General features: G+C 39.3%; 2 protein-coding genes across 3 annotated transcripts; one reads left to right on the top strand and one right to left on the bottom strand.

Annotated features, from left to right (window-relative positions):
* The first annotated feature begins 3,432 nt into the window (after window positions 1-3,432).
* LOC129778906 (transmembrane protein 184C) lies at window positions 3,433-10,384 on the top strand. Its single transcript, XM_055786085.1, has 5 exons — window positions 3,433-4,084; window positions 7,313-7,349; window positions 7,433-7,710; window positions 7,773-7,979; window positions 8,046-10,384. Exons 1-5 carry the CDS (start codon window positions 3,822-3,824, stop codon window positions 9,010-9,012), a joined length of 1,752 nt encoding a protein of 583 aa, XP_055642060.1. The 5' UTR covers window positions 3,433-3,821; the 3' UTR covers window positions 9,013-10,384.
* Window positions 10,385-17,774: 7,390 nt separating this feature from the next.
* LOC129776559 (phosphorylated adapter RNA export protein) lies at window positions 17,775-20,459 on the bottom strand. Of its 2 annotated transcripts, none has more exons than XM_055782270.1 (7): window positions 20,136-20,459; window positions 19,164-19,765; window positions 18,951-19,060; window positions 18,797-18,888; window positions 18,467-18,731; window positions 18,307-18,408; window positions 17,775-18,244 (listed from the first exon to the last, which is right to left on the bottom strand). In XM_055782270.1, exons 1-7 carry the CDS (start codon window positions 20,208-20,210, stop codon window positions 18,114-18,116), a joined length of 1,377 nt encoding a protein of 458 aa, XP_055638245.1. In that variant the 5' UTR covers window positions 20,211-20,459; the 3' UTR covers window positions 17,775-18,113. The 2 variants fall into 2 exon arrangements, with proteins under 2 accessions (XP_055638245.1, XP_055638246.1); XM_055782271.1 differs by having other exon boundaries at window positions 17,780-18,244; window positions 18,951-19,048.
* Between the last annotated feature and the right edge of the window lie 74 nt (window positions 20,460-20,533).

Genomic DNA, 20,533 nt, shown 5'->3' with positions numbered 1-20,533 from the left:
GTGATCAGTCTGTCTCTTTCACGCTTCAAGGAAATAATTCCCCTTCTGCTTTCTTCCGTACTGTTTTCATATACCGCTCCCCTAACCAACTTAGTGACGAAACGGCCTCACCTAGTACCATAGACCCGTCTTGCGTTGAATGATTGAGCCACGCAGAATCCCGTGTTGTAAAAGGGCGCAAGGTGTCGAGTAAATGCAGGGGTATGACTAAAACGTCAAATCCCTCATATTGCCAGTGTACCCAATATTGCTGCGGTTCACTGACATTTTGGTTCTGTCAATTACTGCTGTTTACAACTCGGTCCGGTTATATAGTCGAATAGTAGCAAACTTTAAACTCCATGTTTAAAGTGAACACCTCCATGTGAAACCGAAATATGAAAATCGTTCATGCAGTTAGAAATGAAGCAGCGCATTTTTCTTTATTTTTACTATCTCCGTGATTTTAACGATTTCAATCCTCGCAAATGATATGTTGGTAAACAAATGACGCCATATTGATTTTGATTTTGGGTAGCCTATATTCAATTGATGTCTAACCCCTGAGTAAATGCATATACTGTTTTACATGGAGAAAGTTAACACATTTGGTTGTTTCGTAATTCCCGAATTGTTGTTTCAATAGGTAAAGCCTTTTCATTTATAGTCATCTTATTCACCACCAGGAATATATGTATAAAACAGGAATATATGTATGTATGTTGGGTGATTCCTCGGTTTTAGATGTTACATACATACCATAACATCTAATGGATTGAAACTTTTTTTCCCTTGAGTAGAGGGGAGATGTGTGATACACGTCATTAAGGAATTGTGAAATGAGCTTATTGACTAATAGAAGTGTCAACCGAACTGAACTAGATGTACTCAGGTGACACGGGCGGTGAACCAGTATGAACCACACCACTATATGATACAAGGGATACTTGTATCTCATAGCAGGCGATACTTTGGTTAACGTGTGTAACCATGACTCGTCCTCTTTCCTCTGTGGGCGTTCGTGCTAGTAAGACGTGATTTAACATTGGGGGATTCCTCTTCGGAGCCAGAATTGCACAATTATGTAGGAGCCGATACGAGAAGAATTTGCAGTATTTTTAGCACAAAACTCCCTATTCATCGTTTACTTAGTTGAAAAAAAAATAAAGTTACAATACTTACTTATAAAAAATAAAGTTACAATACATAAAGTTACAAAACAACCCATTCCTCGTAATATACATAGCACATTGTAAAATGATGATTTTCTAACCTTTTCAGCGTGGAAAGATACATGAAACCGGGAAATTTGAAGATAAATTCTGATTTTTCTAGAAAATTTGAACGAATTTCATACAAAAAAAAAACATCCTCATTTTACTCGTTGTGCCATCTGGTTGTAAGTCCAACGTAAATTCGTCAATTATGTATGTCTTTGGTCCAATCGGGTGTTGAGACCTTTGTAAATAGACAAAAATATAATGTTCTTACCATTTACTGATGAAATTTAATGGCTAAAAGATTTTAAATAGAAATTAACGGAAATAATCACGTTCGAATCTCGCTTTCAAGCGCATGGAAACACAAACATCATCACTTTTATGGTTCTGTAATGTTGGTTTTTTTTTCTTTATTATAGTGACTTTCAACACATTTCGGCTGGTTCGTCACTTTTACTTCCATTTTTGGAAGAATGTCGGGAGTGAGAATTGAACTCGTGATCTCTGCGTGAGAGGTATGGATGTTACCACTACGCCAGATCGCCTCCCGTGTAATGTTGGTGTCGCATGAGCTGATACAGCTTTGCGTGACATCTATGAGTCAAATCGACGAAAAAAAATCATAGGAGGTTGTGTCCAAGATACGACCGTATTGTTCACGTAGAACTACACTGTTATCTGCCATACATTGGTGGCTTGAAATTACTAGGAATATAAACACTTCTCATCATTTTGCGCTATTCTCAAAAGAAACGCTTGTGTTAATATTACTGGCCTCGAAAAAAGTTGCATAACTTTCTCATGCTCGAGGGAAGCGCAGCTGTCAACTTTAGTGGAGGAGGTTTTGCTACTGGCAAGCGAAACCTAATCACATACAAAATTCCAGAACGACATTTACTTTCTTGGTGACTAAACAAGCGAAATAAACTCTTTTTGTTAATAACAACCTCGAAAACAGTAGCAATGATTCATTATGATCAATATTAGCGCAAATGCAATCCTAGTTGAAGGCAGTTTTGCGATTGGCACGCGAACCCAAATAACTTATAACATTCCAGTAAGACATTCAAGATGCATGGTATTCCCCAAATAATTTTTTGGTGCTCAACCTTACCGCCTGCTTCGCCATAACGTCAGTTTAATGCATTGATGCATTCTCAAAGGCACCAACGAAGCCCTTATGATGACGGAAAACAAACAATGTTAACAGCTTGGAAAAAGACTGGATTATGCCACACAGCTTGTTCTCTGCTGTAACACCCATCGATGCGAATTCGCTGATGACTTTGTCAAGAGCGACCGCCTTCACCACCAGCGGGGGGAGCTTGATTTTGGTTGCTGTCTGGGTAACGGCGTTTACAATATCGACCGACGCGCCGAAATCGCCTACTTCGCTGTTGTTCGATGCGGTGTCACAATCGCGAAGGCTCGGTTCAGTACGAGCGCTTTTCACTGCACCAACATCGCGTGCAGCAGTAGAAGACGCTTGCCTCGAAATTTTATTGCCCCTGGCAATGCGTTCGTTTTTTGCAGGACTCGAGCCTGCCTTCCTCTTCTTCTTGCTCATCACACACTACGCGAAGCGTCCAATTTATGACGTGGAAAACAAAACACACGATACGAATAACGCGAAAAACGAACAGAAAAACCAAACGACGATATCCAAGTTGGATACCCCTGGTGGGGTCCAATCTTAGATCGAAGTGCAGCGAAAGCAAAGTGAACTGGATCGCTCAACAGTCCGATGCCGAATAAAAGTTTGCCTCATCAAAATCCACTGTTTATACTGTAGGCAAGTATTCCCCTTCATTATTCTACCTTTTCCTTTGTTCACGGAGACTTTCAATCCTACGATTTCCCCTCCGTTGGTCGTCGATAAGTTGCTCGTTATTGACAGCTCCGTTCGGGAAAGCACACAAATGGACAGAACAAATGTATGGGAAAATGGAAACGCTTAAAGTTTTCATGTATTTCAACCATCTACAAACCAGAGGAATCCAATGTATAGCATACTAAACAAATCTTACGGAATTTCCGATTCGTTTAGTATGTAAATCTCCAAAATCCGTTCGCTACAAAAATAGCTATTAACGTTAACTTTATTTCATAAAAACATGACCTGTTTTCTGATTTGGCACCCTTAATGAAAGACGTAGTTCTACGTCAACAAGATCAATGTACTACACGCTCCTACCTTTCAGTTGTGAATATTGACGATAAACAATCACGAATTGAAGAAATCAAAACATCAAGAATGGATGCACCAGAAACAAGCAGACAGTAGTGCAGTTAGTATTACGTCGTACGCGCATAAAAACAGTTTTCATTAGAGAAGCCCCAGTTATGCTGAACAGCAAGTACTGCTTGTAAACAATAGAAAGGACAGATTGTGTATTTCTGATGATATCAATTATACGCTTCGCTCGGAAGGTTTCGAAGATCATTTAATCAAAACAAAGCAATCATTGCCAGAGTGAAAGTAAACAGCCAAGAACTAAATAAAAAACAATTCACAGAAACGAAGTGCATATACAGTGAATATAATGGTGGCTGGTTAAGCTATACCCTTACCTTCTGTGGATAATTTGGAAGCAGCCAGAGGAAAGATTTCCTTCCACGGAAATGTGCACTCCGGGAGTACAGGGCTTCTGCTCTCAATGGCGTGCTTGGTTCCGGCCTCTGCTGATACTGCTGTACGTGCTTTTCGTTATTATCGTCGTTCCCCTGCTTATCGTGAACTCGGTGAAGGATGGTTTCACCCGCAAGGATCAGCTCATCCTCATCGGTGGTCTGTTCGTCATGTGTGCCATCCCGATCTCGATCTGGCAAATTACACAACATATTGTGCACTTCACTCAACCGATCCTGCAGAAACACATCATCAGGTACGTGCGAAGTGCTCGGGCACTCAGCGATTGCTTGGAGTTCGTGTACAAAATAGTGAGATACAATAACACAAAAATGATGGAAAGTGAAACCCTGAATTGACTGGTCATTGCGTTCTTGTGTATGCTTAATGGAAAAGGATTCCGTGAATCTAGAATTGGTGATGTTTTGGTGAAAGGCAGTGTCAGTACGCAGTTAGTCTCAGTTTACTCTTGGTTCGACACCTTGTTGATAAGGATTCGGGATGTTCGCATTTATTTTCGCTCAATCTTTCGTGAATCATGCGGTTTGACATTACGCAGGCACTTCGTGCGTGACAGTTTTTTTTCTTATTGGCTTGCATTCAATCAAGTGGTACAGTAATAGTTCAATATTTAGTAGTTATTCTGTATTGGGATAGCTCAACATAATTTTTTTTTGGGGGGTTGTACTCTGTTGACTACGAAGGCGCTACTGTATGATGATACAATTAATGATTTATGATACTGTCTTATCACCACTAATTGGAATATTTTCATCTATCACAATCTGTTCAAGTTCAATGTTCTTTGTTCATAAGTTGATGCAACTGCTGAACCATCTTTGCAAAGCTAGACAAACGCATTGCGGAAACAGGACGATGATTCCTAGTTAAGTTGTTACGGTTCATTGAACCAGAAGAATGCAGCTGACGGTTATTTTTTATTAGTAATTTCCTTCGTATTCAGTAGTGGCTTTAATGTTTCTGATTTTTGGTTGATCTGATTTAAGTTTAGATTTTAAGTTAATCTACTGGTCTCCAGCTGCTTCATCCCGAGAATCGTTCCCTATTGAAGCACTTATGACCAACTATTTCTCTTAAATTTGATATGTCGATCATCTAAATCGTTCAGTAGTTTAGAAGTTGTAAAATCAAAAAAAATCAATTTTGGAAAAAAATGACAAAAAAAAAGATTTTTCGGACCACCCTGAAATGGAAATGGGTATCCTAACGAAAAAATAAAAAAAATACGGATCTAATGCTTCGCGATAAAGAACAAAATTGCCACTTTTCTTTTTTTTTTAATTTGAGTAACTCTATATACATATACAGAGGTACCTTAAGGTTACCTATCCTCAGTTACAATCTAGGCATAACGTAAACAAGTTAATTATTAAAAAAAATTCATGAACATGACGGTATAACAAGGGCCTATTTACTATAAAAAAGACAATATATTATTATTTTAAATGTCTTGAGAGTGGCTGCATTTAGGAGTTTGATAATTAGGTTTTTCGTTTTAAATCACATCAGGATTCATAATTTGTACTATTACGTCGAATTTTTTTCGTACTCGGACGTTTTTCCGTTTGAAAACTCGATTTTTGACAAAAGAATTCGTGAAGGAAGTGAACATTTTGTGTGAGGTAACTTTTTGAAATTTGAAGGTACATTTTAACCCATACATTCATTGGCACCCTAATGTACATATACAATACTGCATATATATTACAATGCTCGTTATACTGATACACGACACCATCAATGATATAAGGAATGTATCGAAAAGTAGTCTTAAACATTTAACACGTTATTACACACAAGCGTGTGAACTTTTTTTTGTCGTGTAATCAGAGCACGCTTTGTTTACATGTTAAAAAACGAAATACAAGTCGTGGTCATAAAGTTGTTTTCGAAATGTCGTGGATTGATTTGGAAACTGAAAAGAAAATTCTGCAAAATTGGTGCACAGAAAAGGGTGTTACATACCACCAAATAGCAAAAGTTAAAGTGTTTCGAGGATCTCAGCAGAAGTGGACGAAAACTCGGACCAAGTAATTCCGAATTGGACCGAAAAGATGTAAATTATATTCAGAAGAACAGGTCTGCATCTATTCGTGATTTGGCCAAGAAGCTCAAAACCAGTGTTGGGATGATTTAACGGATTAAACAGAGACATGGTCTAAAGACCTATAAAAAGCAAAAAGTGGCCAAACAAACACCGGAGCAGCAAGATCGCGTTAAAACAGGAGCTCTAATGCTATATGAGCGTATTTTGAACAATCGCAACCAGTGTATTTTCATGGATGACGAAACATATGTCAAAGAAGATTCCAGAACGCAGCCGGGACCTCAATTTCATACCAAATCGATTGAAGAGACTGTACCATTAGCGGATACGACTGTTACGATGGAAAAATTAGGTCAAAAACTGCTCGTTTGGCAAGCCATTTGCAATTCTTTTTTCACAAAAGAGGCTATAAATGCTTAAATTTATGTGGAAGAATGCTTGAAGAAGAGATTGTTTCCACTTTATAGAAAGCGCGAGGTTCCTGCTCTACTCTGGCCGGATTTGGCATCGGCACATTATGTCAAATCCACTCTACAATGGTTCTCGGAAAACAGCACCATGTTCGTCGAAAAAGACCTCAATCCACCTAAAGTTCCCAGCTGGGGCCAATTGAACGTTACTGGGCAATTGTGAAGGCCAAGTTCAAGAAGGAAAGTACAGTGTCTAAAAATATGTCAGAGTTCGAGAAGAAATGGTCTACAGCGTCCAGAAAGTGTACAAAGACTGTGCGGAATTTGATGAGTGAAGTTAAATCTAAGGTACGATCATTTTTTTTAGAAATCAACAATAAGCTTGTTTTTTTTTCATTTAATTGCTATGTAAACCTAATATTTAAAAAAAATCACTTTTGTAAACACTTTCTGAAAATTTTCAGTTTTATTTTGATGTTTGAAAGTTTAACTTTTCGATACACTACATAGAAAATCATATTTGTGCATTTTATACGATTGTGATTTGATAAGAATTTTTATGCGACCTAGCATGTGCAATAGTTGTACGATTTCATGTTTGATGGGAAACACACGAGAGCATATTCTTCAATCTCTTTCTCATATACAGTAAACGTTCGCTAGCTGGTCCTGGTTTAACTGGTCTGCTTCATAACTGAGCGAACGTTAACTAGTCCTTGGACAAAAACATTGATTAAACTACAGAAAAATAATTTCCTCAAATTATGTTTCATACCTGTTATTGCACTCAATGCGAAACTTCCATTGGAAACCTTTTGTTTATCCAATTTCATGATCAACGCGAATTAAACAATTAATTGAAGTTCCCCTCGATTTTATTCGACGTTCAACATGCCGAACCAGTTAAAACGCGTATGTCGATAACTGGTCTTCCCTTTCCGTCCAGTTAGTGAATGTTTATTGTACCTCCGATTCATGGCATTAACATATCATTTCTTTTTTTTAGAATTCTCTGGATGGTTCCTATCTATGCGTTGAATGCGGTAAGTTATTGATTTGTTGTTATTTAGTCACTGCGGCCTGTAACAAATTAGTTCTTAAACACCAACCCCCTCTCCCCCCATAGTGGCTCTGTTTGCTGTTCCCGCAACATTCCATCTATATGGACAGTATTCGGGAGTGCTACGAGGCATACGTAATCTACAACTTTATGAAGTATCTGCTCAACTATCTCAATCTGGAAATGGATCTCGAGCGAACGTTGGAGTACAAGCCACCGGTGAAGCACATATTCCCGCTCTGTTGCATGGCTCCGTGGCCCACTGGTCGGGAGTTTGTGCATAACTGCAAGCACGGTATCCTCCAGTACACGGTGGTGCGCCCACTAACCACCTTTGTGGCTTAGTATGTCTTTTAAGTCTTCCTAATGACGACAGCAAATAACTAGGGAATGTTTGTTTTTGCAGCATCTGCGAAGTGAATGGTGTCTACGGTGAGGGTATCTTCGAAACGGATGTGGCGTTTATCTACATAGTGGCTGTCAACAACTGTTCCCAGTTCATCGCCATGTACTGCCTAGTGCTGTTCTACAGGGCAAACAAACACGAGTTGAAGCCGATGGGGCCATTCGCGAAATTCTTGTGTATAAAGGCGGTTATTTTCTTCTCGTTTTTGTACGTTTGTGCCCAACTGTCAGCGGAGACTATTTAATTTAATTTGCGTTTCTTGCTTGCTTTCAGCCAAAGTGTTATCATTTATTTTCTGGTCTACTATGGCTTCATCAAAGATATTTTTGGATCGGAGCCCAACGAAGACATGCGACTGTTATCATCAAAATTGCAAAATTTTCTTATCTGCATCGAAATGTTCGTTGCGGCTTTGGCCCATCACTACAGCTTCTCCCATAAACCATACGAGCGGATACTTCCAATCGGCGGTGGACTTGGCGGTGAAGCTTGGTCTGGCACCAGCATCAATGGGGGTAGTAACGGCTCTTGGTACAGTGCTCTGCTAAACATGTTGGACATATCCGATGTACACCAAGACGTGAGTGAGCATTTGGGTGTGGTTGGTAGCTCGCTCAGCAGAAGATTGCGAGGAAGAACGATGTACCACATGCCCAGGGATGGTGGTGGAAGCGGCGAGAGTTTCGGCGGATCGGAACGAGAGTATTTGGTTCAAACTGCGGGCAGTTCGAGTAATTTGAGCAGAGGCCAATGCTATCAGAGTGGAATTAATCAGTCCGGCAATTCGCTTTATTCGAATATCCCGAAATCGGCGAAGAACCGCTACGGAGCCCTGGAGGTAGGGATCAGCATAGTGAAGCCTAAAAGCGACAAACAGGTGGAAACACCAAACGCAGGTGCACCCAAGGTACCGAACATATTCAATCAATTCCAAAATTCCAAAAATCTCAATCTCATGCTGGCTAAAAGTCCAAGCTTTGACAATTTGAACTCGATCAAGAGCGAAGCGACGACGTCGAGTAGCTCTAACCAGAAAGCACTGGCCACACCGGCGAGCAGCAGAACCACTGCCACAACGTCAAACAACACGACATCCCGATCGACGGCTGCGGATTCAAATTTGCACAAGTCGGACAGTAACAACAGTGACTGGCTTAGTACGCCTGACGAAGATTTGGGAATCGATGTGAAGGGTCTGAGCAACGATCGGATCAGTTATAACCCCGACCGACGAGTGTAGACCGGAATGTGACTATTTAGCACCAAAGCAAAGCTTCTTGGCTGCTTTGGATATTTATTATTTTTAGGTAGAGTGGGTGCTGCAGGGAAGCGTTGCAGTTTGTGATATTGCAATGGTGAGTTAAAAGCTTTGTGTTTATATGTATAAATTATTCAATCATTGTAATCCAAGCAGAACATTTGTGACTATAGTTTTTTGTAACGAAACTTTCCAAAATTTATTTACCTTGTAGCTCAATTGTACCAAAATACGCGTATATATTCACAATGATCTTATTCATTTATGGCAGAAAATTTACAACGAAAAGTCGTTCGGGTTTGTGATAAAAAACAGCAAATCGCTTTTATAGTTCTGAACTGACACTTTAAGACAAACTTCAAAAGACTCGATAGTTAACTGGTTACTGCGACGTAGTTCCAGATTATACTATACTATACACTAAGTAGCTTAGTAGCATTAGTAGCATCATCCAGAAAATTGTACGCACGTGAAATTCTTTGCTTATTTTGTGATATACGCTAACGTCGGGTTACACACGGTGTTTATTTTTACGCGGTATGATTTTTCGCCGATTTCGGTATAGAAGGCGTTTCTCAAAATTTAAGTTATTATTTTCAGTTCGTTTTAGAGGAAATGTTGATGGGTTTTCTTCGAAGAACCATTAGCATCAGACAGGAATAGGTTAACCATATGGGTTCTGCAACGCTTGCATTAAAAAAAGGTCAATTTTCGGATAGCGATAAAAAACTACAGAAGATAATTGAACGTGACAAACTTTTCATAAAACCTAATTCAATTGACTATGTTACAAAAAAATCCGACGACCTGTTGGGTGGTCTTCCGGCAGATGGCCAGAACTTTCGCCATTGCTGTCGAAAGCATACTTGTTGGCATGTTTTTCAGTTCTTTTTTAGCTTTATTTATTAGTTCCTCCTCCATTGTCGACATGAAATTTGCCCGGGTTGCTCAGGTTAGCCCAGAAATTCTCGATGGGACGCAGCTGGGGGACGTTCGGAGGGTTCATGTACTACGGAACGCTCTTGATGAGTACTGAATGGAGAGTATAGCAAGAACAATGCGGGGCTCAACTTTTTTTGAACATCCATCGCGGTGTTTGAACTGTAATAATTTAACGCTAAGCTGAACCAAAATAACGTTAAACATTCATTTATGAGCGAATCTCATGTACTTTCGTTTTTATTCTAGGCGTACGTATTCCCACGTAAAATTAACTACATTGTATAACCCAGATCGTATATATGAACCTATATCTACTAGTTACCAGTCCGCAAACATGTACTCCTTTAGTTCTTCTATATTATATCAATCGCCGATTTGAATACAAAAAATTGTCGTGACTGCCAAGTAAAAAGTTATCTAATTTTTGGTAAATATATCACATTTCCATTATCGTTATAAGAACAAGTTATGGTCGTAAGGTCGACAAGCTGGATTGTGAGAACTACCAAGCAATCAAGGTCCTGGATGGCGGTTACAATATTTTATCCTAGATCTTCTTTCGCGATCTATTGCCTATAGTAAGCAGGTGACAAGACTGATTAAGGTAACGATAAACGGTGTGCAATGTGCGAATCAATGGTGATTTGTCGGAATCATTTGAGACCGATGGACAAGGCGATGGACTCTTCTGTCGCTTCTTCAACTGGAACGTGCTATGCGTGAAGCGGACATGTGGGGTACGATTTCAAACAAATCCACGGGAAGCAAATGCGCAAATCTTCCTTTGCTCAAGTGCATTTGCAAGCGAGTAAAAGAAATCACAGCCTGCATGTGTTCGCTATGACGGTTTCTCCAGGTGCCTTGATTTTGCGTCTGTGTTTGGGAACACATTCCAATCACCACAAAAGCAATCATCATCAATGACTTAGATTGTTATGATTTCAATAGCCTGTTTTCAAAGCAATTTTTAAGCTATTGAAACGATTTTTTTTGGACCAAAAGCTTGTACTAAAAGTTAAAAAATAATTGGGAAAGTAGCAGTTAGCAGTCATCGCACCCCTTCTCTTTCATTGATGAGACTAAAATAAAATCGTCAATTAGCCGGTGCGCTATCATTCTGCAATATCGGTTTACCGTACCTTCGTCGAAGGCGAAGGAACCAATTGGAAATCAATGAACGCGGAGATTTTAACTAACCAATATTGAATCGTAGCGGAGTTGCGGAGAGATTGGTTTGCGATTTGAATGTTTTTAAAGTTTGTGAATAATGAATAATGATAATGAATAATGAATAATGATTTTTAATTACAGTTGATATTTACTAAATTTCATGTCTGGTATCGTGATATAATTGGGCTTTGCACTCCTCATGAATAACTGTGTTCTACTAGTCAAGTCCTTCATAATTCATAGTCAAGTCATTTTCTGCATAATTCGAGAACTAATCAAACAAATTGAGCCAAATTTGGGATGTGAGGGTTTTTGGGTACGAGTAATGCAACCAAACATGACAACTGAAATTTTCAGAAAACTCTGAAGGAAAATTCTGATTTTTTTCGAAAGTGGAAATGGATTTTCAGGTGATGAAACGCACTGCCATATCTTCTTCTATCTATACCAATAAAAATGTATCGCCGAATGTGTTTATTGGGCTGTCTTTATTCTATCATATTTTCTGTATAAAACATTTATTCATGTAACGGAGAAACATGTGATTTGCAAGCGGTTGAAAAATCTTGAACGAGAATTGTGTCTGAAAATAATCTGATATTATAATGATGAGTTTTGGTAGAAGTACTAGGAATTTTATAGTAAAAGGTAAATTCAACGGGGTCGATTAGAAGATCAATCAATGAACAGTTCTACGATTGGACCGAATGTCCTGGAAAAAAGGTAATGAAGATGGTAAAGTTTCGAGCGACATAGCATGCGCTGCCATAACTATTTCTCAAATAGTGACGTCAGTCGTTGTGTTTATCTTCGATTACCCACCGCTTCTATGTGAAAATTCTATTTTCAGGAAGTGATTTATTAATTAAAAACGTACATTTTTTTAGAGTTCCCACTGAATATGAGGCGAATGTGATAGCGTGCAGTGAATATTTGATAAATCACGTCGAAAAAGACGGATATAAGTGATATTTTCATGTGCCATTTTCACTCCCCCACGTTCATAGAAACAAACGGAGTTTCATTATTTCAACGTTATGAAGTTGATGTTTCGTTACTGCATTCGAGAAGTAAGCAAACGACTGCTCTCTAGACTAAAGTGACCAGATGGTCAGAGGTCTAACGCCTTTGTGCAATTTGGTTGGTTCAGGTCAATCACGGAGAGCAACTACGAATTGTACAGTCTACCCAAGCTCAAGCTCAAGCTCAAGCTCAGATGGTCAGAGGTCTAACGCCGGACACAAAAAACAAAACGTTATGTATATACGTTATGTGAACATAAACCATAGTTTAGAGAGTCTCAGAGTCTCTCACGTGAAACTCTTAACATGTGTCCTAGCAATTAAACCTGACCTGTAATCACTCAGTTGTGATTTTTCGGTGATTTAGATTTTATTTACGCCTGAAAATCTCTCACTCGGTCAGAGCATTTAGGTCTAGCAAGCACGATTCGAATTCTACAATTTTCTTCCAATTATCGAATGGGATGCTTGGAAATTCCAATTCATTTTTCATCATACGTTAACACCAATGAGGTACACATAGAGGTGGAGCAGTAGGCGAAGTGTATTGGCAAGCCAAGTATCGTGTCGTAATTATTCGCATTCAATATGGAATGTATATGGAAGAAACAAAACAATGTTGAAAGTACTTACGGTTGCATGATAATTGGAGCCAAAATTCTCATGAAATCATTCAACTGGTTGTTTTTAACAGATGACAATTTTATCGTAGCTTATTTCAATTATTCATGTGGTAAAAAGGTCCAGAGAGCAGTCGTATGCTTAGTTCTCGAAAGCAGTAACAATTTCGGTGAAATTTTGATTAATTGGCGACTATTATCTCACAACATACACACCGACACTGAGAGCCTTCGAAACATCAACTTCATAACGGAAAAAAATGAAACTTCGTTTGTTTCTATGAACGTGGGGGAGTGAAAATGGCACATGGAAATATCACTTTTATCCGTCTTTTTCGGTGTCATTTCACAAATATTCACTTCACGCTATCACATTAGCCTCATATTCAGCGGGAGCTCTACAAAAGTGTACGTTTTTAATTGATAAATTACTTCCTGAAAATAGCATTTTTACATGGATGCGGTGGGCAATCAAAAGTAAACACAACGACTGACGTCACTATTTGCTAAATAGTTATGGCAGCGCATGCTATGTCGCTCGAAACTCGACCATCTTCATTACCTTTTTTCAAGGACATTGCGTTAACACTAAATGCATTAAAAAAATGGACTAATTTCGGATGGCGATGAAAATAAACTACAAAAGATAATTTATAGGAACAAATTTTCTTCAAATCTCACGTTTATTAAGTCTACAACAAAAATGATTCAAGGATGTTGATTTGCAGCAGCAGCACTGTCAAGCAACTTGATGATTTTTCCATACTGCAAGCTCCACCCCACAGCGAAGGAGTTGGACATCCTGAGGCACTTTGTGTCCGCCAGATATAGCCGATCTGGTATTTACAATATCATCTCTTTGCCGCTCCTTAAGCCGGGAGATCCAAGCAACCGGTCAAACGGTGGAGAAGAATCTGGCCAAAATGGACATTTTTATGCGGAAGCGTCAGACGAGACTGACCATATTTGAGCAGCAGTCAATCGCCCAGAAGGAGTAGTTTTAGGTGCTGGTGAAAAACTTCTTTTCGTGCTCATAATGGGAGACGACACGTGTTTGATGCTAGAATTCAACGAATGCAAGGGACCGGATACTTTACGTTCCCCAGATAAATGATGGCGACGAATATATCACCCACATCGAGTTCTCCAAGAAGGTCATTCTCTGACAAACGAGAAGGGAATGTCCAAGCCAATCTTCTTTCGAGTCATATGGTAAACTGGGAGATATACAGTACGAAGTGCTTGTCGGAAGTTGCGAAGATGATGTGGTCGAACCTGAGATCAGCCCATTATGCCAAAAGATCACTGGAGGATGGATCGGCTGGAGATAAAACGCCAACCTTCCCAACATCCCCCAGCTGCGACCGTTAGAAAACTTTTGGGCGAATGGCCAAAATGGAGAGACAGCCGACCACCAAAGCCACGAATAGGTAAAAGAACATGCTGATATCTTCTGATCTTCTCATCGGCCGTAGTTGAGGTTCCGGCCAACTTCCGTGAGGCCGCCAAGCGTTTCATTTACGATACTTCATCAAACAACCCTGTCTCTTCCTGTCCCGTATACACTAGTTATTTCGGCTTATTTAACACGTTAAGCCCTGACCGAGCTAGGGGACCAAAGATGAACTTTTCGTCTGACTCACGTTGGTCCCTGCGAATCAATAGGGGACTTTTATAAAAATCATTTTCTAATTTTGTTGCTGTCGTTTCCATTTGAGACTCTCTAAACAAAAAGTCCACTGTCGGTGCGATGAAACCAGCTCAACGTATTAATCTTTGGATGCATTGGAAGATCTCTTGAACAGTCTGGCAAATAAAAGTTTTTTTTTGTGGGTCATCCATTTAAGAAAATCAACATGATCAAATTGTGATATTGAAATATATTGATATCGCGGGACATTTTCCTTTCTTTTGCCAAATGCGGGACGTTTCGCGGGACGGAATCTTACGCAGGACATTTTGTTGAAATGCGGGACTGTCCCGCGTAACGCGGGACGTCTGGTCAGTTTACTCTAGACCTTTTTACCACATAAGTAATCGAAATAAGCCACGATATAATTGTCATCTGTTAAAAAACAAACAGTTGAATGATTTGATTAGAATTTTGGCTCCAATTATCATGCAACCGTGAGTAATTTCAACATTGTTTTGTTTCTTCCATATACATTCCATATTGAATGCAAATAATTACGATACGATATTTTGCTTGCCAATACAGATATACTTCGCCTACTGCTCCACCTCTATATGTACCTCATTGGATTGGACCCATGAACTTGCGTATAGTAAGAAAACGTGAATGTTTGAAGGTATGGAATACAAAAAACAAATTTTGGGCGGGACGAAGTTTGCTGGGTTAGCTAGTATACGATAAAACACTCATTTTACACAACTATCAGTCAACTATTGGAACTATCGTACGGTCGCAGCGGATTCGTGATATCCTACAGGTCGATCATAAAATTGTTGAAGAGATATAGAGTTTGTGCATTTGGCATACGAGTTAGTAAAATCACTCTTACTTCCGCGAGTTTTACAACCTTAACAATGAAAATCAAACCAAAATTTAATAACCCAATTATTTCCCTCTAGCTATTAACAGGACTATCGTGAGGCCGGAGCGTATTTGTTACATTCTACGATTTAATATCTTATAATCTTAGCAACCAGTTCCCTACAAAATCAACAGTAATAGTAATTGTAATAGTCATAGTGATAGTAATAGTCATTGTAATAATAATAGGAATAAGAATAGTAATAATAATATTAATAGTAATAGGAATCGTTATAAAATTACCATTAAATTATTAGTAATAACAAATTGCGCCAGTAACACCGGGTGAGTGTATCCTAATAGAAATTTTTCAAAGAAAAAATATGAAAAATTGTTGTTTGAAAAACTTTTTCCCTGTGAAAGTGCCCATCTTCCGATGTATGGGTGACTTGTTGGAAATTGTATGCGCTATTCATATCAATTTTTTTCCAGAATTTAAAAAAACACGTTTTCGAGAAAAATGAATTTCAATTTTCAAAATATTTTTTTGTCAATGAATTTTTTTTTAAAAATTTGTTTGATTTTTTTTAATGGAAACATGAATAATTTCCTACATTTCAGTTAATTTTTTTAGCCTTCTCAAAAAGTAGTTTAATTCTTTTTTGAAGATTTCAATTATGCAAATTAATAAAATTATTCTTGTCTTTACACCCACAGCGTTTCACTGCTATCTGAGATGGTGCAACCAACTCCTAAGACGAGTTGGCATGAAATGCTCCATTTTTTCTACTGCACTTCAAGCTCACTTATTGCTTATTGAGGAATGAGTAGACTGAAAGCTACAGCTAGATCGGCGCCAATCAGGAACAACTTGTATGATGGAATTACTAATTCTGATCGGCAAAAAAAACGAAACCTCCTTGGGCTCTAGAGTAGCCTTATCAAGATGTTGAAATCTGCGTCATTTCAGAGCTCCACAATTGCAAAGCAAATGTTACAAGAATTCGCTTTAGGCAATACAATAGGGACAGATTCTTGAACGAAATCAATGTTTCGAAGATGCATTGTTTCTCCTGTTATAGGACTTATAAATGTGCTGAGGTCTTTTTTTATCTATACTCAGTATTTGTTGAATAATTTCAATACTAATCGGCGTATTCAGCGTTGCCAATGTTCCAGTTTAAACTGGATTCTTCCAGTTTTTTTTGTTCGATCCAGTCAAACAGTTAAACTCTAAAATCTTCCAGTATTTTAGAATATTTTCCAGTTTTTTATGTGTGTGCTTCAGTTTTACCAATTTCATGTAAAATAAATTCACAATGCATAAATATTATCCCTCCTTCACCTTTCCTTTTCCTTGATTTATTTTGTTTTTTGACATTTTTGATTAACGTTCGATCGATCCAGGGTGTATTTACTTTGGATCGATCTTTATTTTCTTACATACTCTCAATGTTATTTTTCTCCTGCTTAAACTTCCGAATTCCATACGGTCAGCGCGTAGTGCGTGTGGTGACTACGCAGGCAACAACGCGCTACTTTGTCTTGGAGTTTATATAAATATTATATGTTCTAGGTTCTCCAAAACATTCTATAGTCAAGACCAATTGATTTACCATTTCAACAACGAATGGTGCAATGTTCATAACAAGATATCTATTAAAAAAGGGTTAATGGAGCGAAGATGGTCAAAAGAAACACTACAAAAATATCAAAACCCGAGGAAAAGGATAGAGGATTGAGATTCGATTTGATGCAGTGATCTAGAATCAGAAGCCGTGTCCCCAAGCACCTCATTTAATCACATTGTCGAGCAATTAATACGAGATTTTTAAAGTGTTATCCAAATAAAACCTATTTTTTAGAGGTTCAAGAAGAAGAGATTCTCAAATATTGTGTTACAGTAATGTTCGAGTGGTGGGAAACGTTATTTTGATCTGCTCGAATGGTTAATCAATGGTTTCTTTCGATATTTTATGAACTACAGTAGAATCCGTTTATTATGGCTCCGCTTATACTGACCTACCGCCTATTCATACGTAATTACATGACGTCCGCTTATTATTGACTCCTTTCGATATAATGACATCGGATTCCACTTTACATATAAATACTTCACGAAGCTTCGAAAGTAGGTTAAGGTTAAAAAAAAGTAGGGGTAAAAAAGATTTTAAATAAATCAAAGTCGAACTTCTTGAAATAAGATTTTTGAGGATCCAGTTTTCTTTCAGTTTTTTTAAGAGCAATCTACCAGTTTTTTGAAAAATATTATTGGCAACCCTGGGCGTGATTGACTGGTTAAGTTGTACGGTCATCCAATTGGCTATCACTTCCCGGTCTACCCATTTCTTCACTCTTCAACGCACAATCAGAAATTCCGCAGTATGGTTCTGGACCAGGAAAAGGTTAGCTTAAGTCGCATACAGGGTTAATATGTGTGTTTCATCCGAACAACGGAGAAATAAATGAAGTTCGATTCAATGCAAAAGCAGCCGCTTGCGCGTTTGATTTTAGAAAAATTAAATATATTTCCTGCAAACTAAACAATGTTTATTGTTTATTGTATCGCTTTCACTAGTCGTCGTTATCCTAGTGTAGTGTAACGCGTCTCATTCATGCTCGTTTCTCTCTTTCTATCTTACTCTCACTCGATCATCGTTCCCGGGATGCAGGAAAATTCCGCACCGAAACCAGGGGTTGCTCCTATCCCCGAAGTATTTTATATAACAAATCCCCGTCGGTCTATACAAAAAAGTGTTCACGTTTTGTTATTGATTATTACTCGAGCGCTATCATAACAGTGGGAGCGACCCAACGTTGGGTCTTGTTGGGACGCTAAAACATATCCATATCGTCGCACGTCATATCGAGGAAGTCATCCTCGTAATGCAACAGCGGTGGCTGGGCTGCTGGCTGCCTCGAACTCTCCGGTACTGCCTCGTGCACCTTGCACTCTGTGTGAGCATCTAACAAGTGGGGGGAGTGGTTAAAAATACCATTCGCGTTTTTATATACACCAAGAGTTTACCTTTCTCCGGGCTGGTCATATTAACATGTACATTTTCCGGATGAAAATCTGGACTTCCCTCTCGAATCTCGTCACCCACCGGCGAAGGGGGCGGATTGGATACTAAATAAAACGTATAGTTGTAGGGTTTGTATTAAAAAGCGATGTGAAAATATCTTACAGGTGCTGTGTGTTTCGGGTTTTAGATGAGACAGCATCAAATCGCTCCGCGTTGGCAGTTCATTATCGGCTGCTTGTCGATTCAGAGTTTTCTTCAATTCCTCGACCTTCTTCTCGCGATTAACCGCCTGGGAGGTTTTGCGTTCCTTGATGGCAGCTTTTTTCTCTTCCAGGAAGATCGCCTTCTTGTCGTCTTTGTCAATTTCTTCGTTGTGTTTGAGAAGAAACAGAAACACTCCGCCGGGTGTTCGACGTCGAGCGCCATTCTGAAAAGTAAATAAATGTGTGGATTACCATCAATTGCTTGCAGTTGGAAGGTACTGAGTCAAACCATTATAAGCATCCCTCCATCAGCTTCAATTTTCTGCGTCTCTTTAAATAATTTCGCTGGAATTTCCTTTCCAAGTACATTGACTACCCTCACTGCAAAATAAAAAAAAACTGATTAGCATTGCGTCAGCTACAAGCTTAAAGCTATTCCTCACACATCAGCTCGTCCTTCTCCTCACAGAGTTTATTAGCCAGTTCTACGGCGAATGTTCCGTAATCGCAATCATCCCTCACATTTAGATCTTGAATGTGTCTGTAAGCAAACCTAACACGTAAATTTTCTGATCATTTCTAGACTACTGGAGGCGTGCAACTTATCACTTGTGGTGCAGAATGACCGAACAAAATCTTGATACAACAATTCTTACCTTGGTGCATTCTGGAAGCTATCGTTACTATTACTGTCGCTACTGTTTTGCTTCCCGAGTCGTAGCTTAACGCTCTTCCGCTCCCTAATGCAGGCATTTCCCAGCGAAGTTGATCGGAACCTTTTTCCTCCACCATATCCATCGGAATCGTCTGAATATGATTGCCGCCTTTTCATTGCCCTGTGAAAGGCATTACCCCCGTTCAGTCTGTACTTCAAGTTATAATCATACGATTCAACGTCTCTGTTCCGCATGCCGTTCAGTGTGACATCACAGCCCCGCATAGTCTCCATCAGTGTGTCCTCCTGTATGCTCTCCGTCCATATATTGTACTTACTCGGCAACGATTGGCTTGTCTGTGGCTGTTGGATCTTCTCCAGTGGAGGCCTTATCCTTAGCTTCTTAGTTTTTCGCTTCCCGAAGGCTGTGTCATCATCACTGTCATCGGAGCTGGCCTCCGACTCATCGTTCAGATCGTCCTGGTCCGACAGTATTTCCATTGCCGTCCGCGGCTGACTGACACTTGCTCCGCCGGCGAATTCCGTTTTGGGCAATTCTGGCCGCTGCAGTGGGGTGTATCCCTCCTCACTGTCGTCTGTTACCTGTAAAGGGAGCAAAGAAAAAACGCAGTTTCCCGCAAACCGGTCATTGACATCGTCACAGGACGTACGGTGGGTTGGAAGAAAACTTTTCGAACTAAATGTTGGTTTTGTTTCTTAATTTATTCCTTTCACTGGTATCATGATAACTACTTCATATCCTTAATTATACTACACATACTGAGAACATTTTTTTCCAGACAGGCAAACAAACTTCGGAAAAATCTAACTTCAAGAAATTCTTCAAAATATTCAATGAAAGCATTTGCGTGCATAATTCACCGTAAACTTATTGTTTCCACTTGTATTTTTCGCTCCAAATCTACCGCATCAAGCACCGAGTTCGGGTTGATATTGGGGAGAGTGCACTCACCTCGCCCTCCTCCAGCTCCAGATCCTGTGGACTCGGGCCAGGGAGTTTGATCGCTTCGTGTTCCATGCTTGTCATTGTGTCAGATTTTACTGCGTTCGATTGGTGACGAGTTCTCCTGATAGGAAACCAGTCCTACGTGTTGGGCGAGTGACGATCTGTCGGAGCACTAATCCAATCACACTTTAGTAAACATATTCCTTGCAATTCAAAGATAAAAAGCAAAAAACTTCGTACAAGAACTATAATTTTAATTTGAGGAACGAACGCAAAAGTGGCTTTCTTTCTCTTTGCTGCTGTCGTTCGTTTGACGGTTTGACATTTCGTGTTTTGAGCGCACACGGTGGGTTGCAAAATATATATGCAATATGTTGGTAAGTTGCACTGGCAGGGTATATATA

Source organism: Toxorhynchites rutilus, chromosome 3, assembly GCF_029784135.1.
Source record: "Toxorhynchites rutilus septentrionalis strain SRP chromosome 3, ASM2978413v1, whole genome shotgun sequence".
Taxonomy (NCBI): Eukaryota; Metazoa; Arthropoda; class Insecta; order Diptera; family Culicidae; genus Toxorhynchites; species Toxorhynchites rutilus.
Note: the sequence above shows the minus strand (reverse complement) of the source record. Positions and strands in the feature narration are given on the sequence as shown.

Excerpts from the sequence above, each read along its gene's own strand:
- LOC129776559 (XM_055782270.1), bottom strand. The coding sequence starts at position 20,210 with ATGACAAGCATGGAACACGAAGCGATCAAACTCCCTGGCCCGAGTCCA. Across the intron at positions 19,766-20,135 it reads TGGAGCTGGAGGAGGGCGAG|GTAACAGACGACAGTGAGGA; the intron begins GTGAGTGCACTC and ends CTCCCTTTACAG. Across the intron at positions 18,732-18,796 it reads ATGGAGGGATGCTTATAATG|AATGGCGCTCGACGTCGAAC; the intron begins GTTTGACTCAGT and ends TTTACTTTTCAG.
- LOC129778906 (XM_055786085.1), top strand. The coding sequence starts at position 3,822 with ATGTGCACTCCGGGAGTACAGGGCTTCTGCTCTCAATGGCGTGCTTGG. Across the intron at positions 4,085-7,312 it reads CTGCAGAAACACATCATCAG|AATTCTCTGGATGGTTCCTA; the intron begins GTACGTGCGAAG and ends TCTTTTTTTTAG. Across the intron at positions 7,350-7,432 it reads CTATCTATGCGTTGAATGCG|TGGCTCTGTTTGCTGTTCCC; the intron begins GTAAGTTATTGA and ends CTCCCCCCATAG.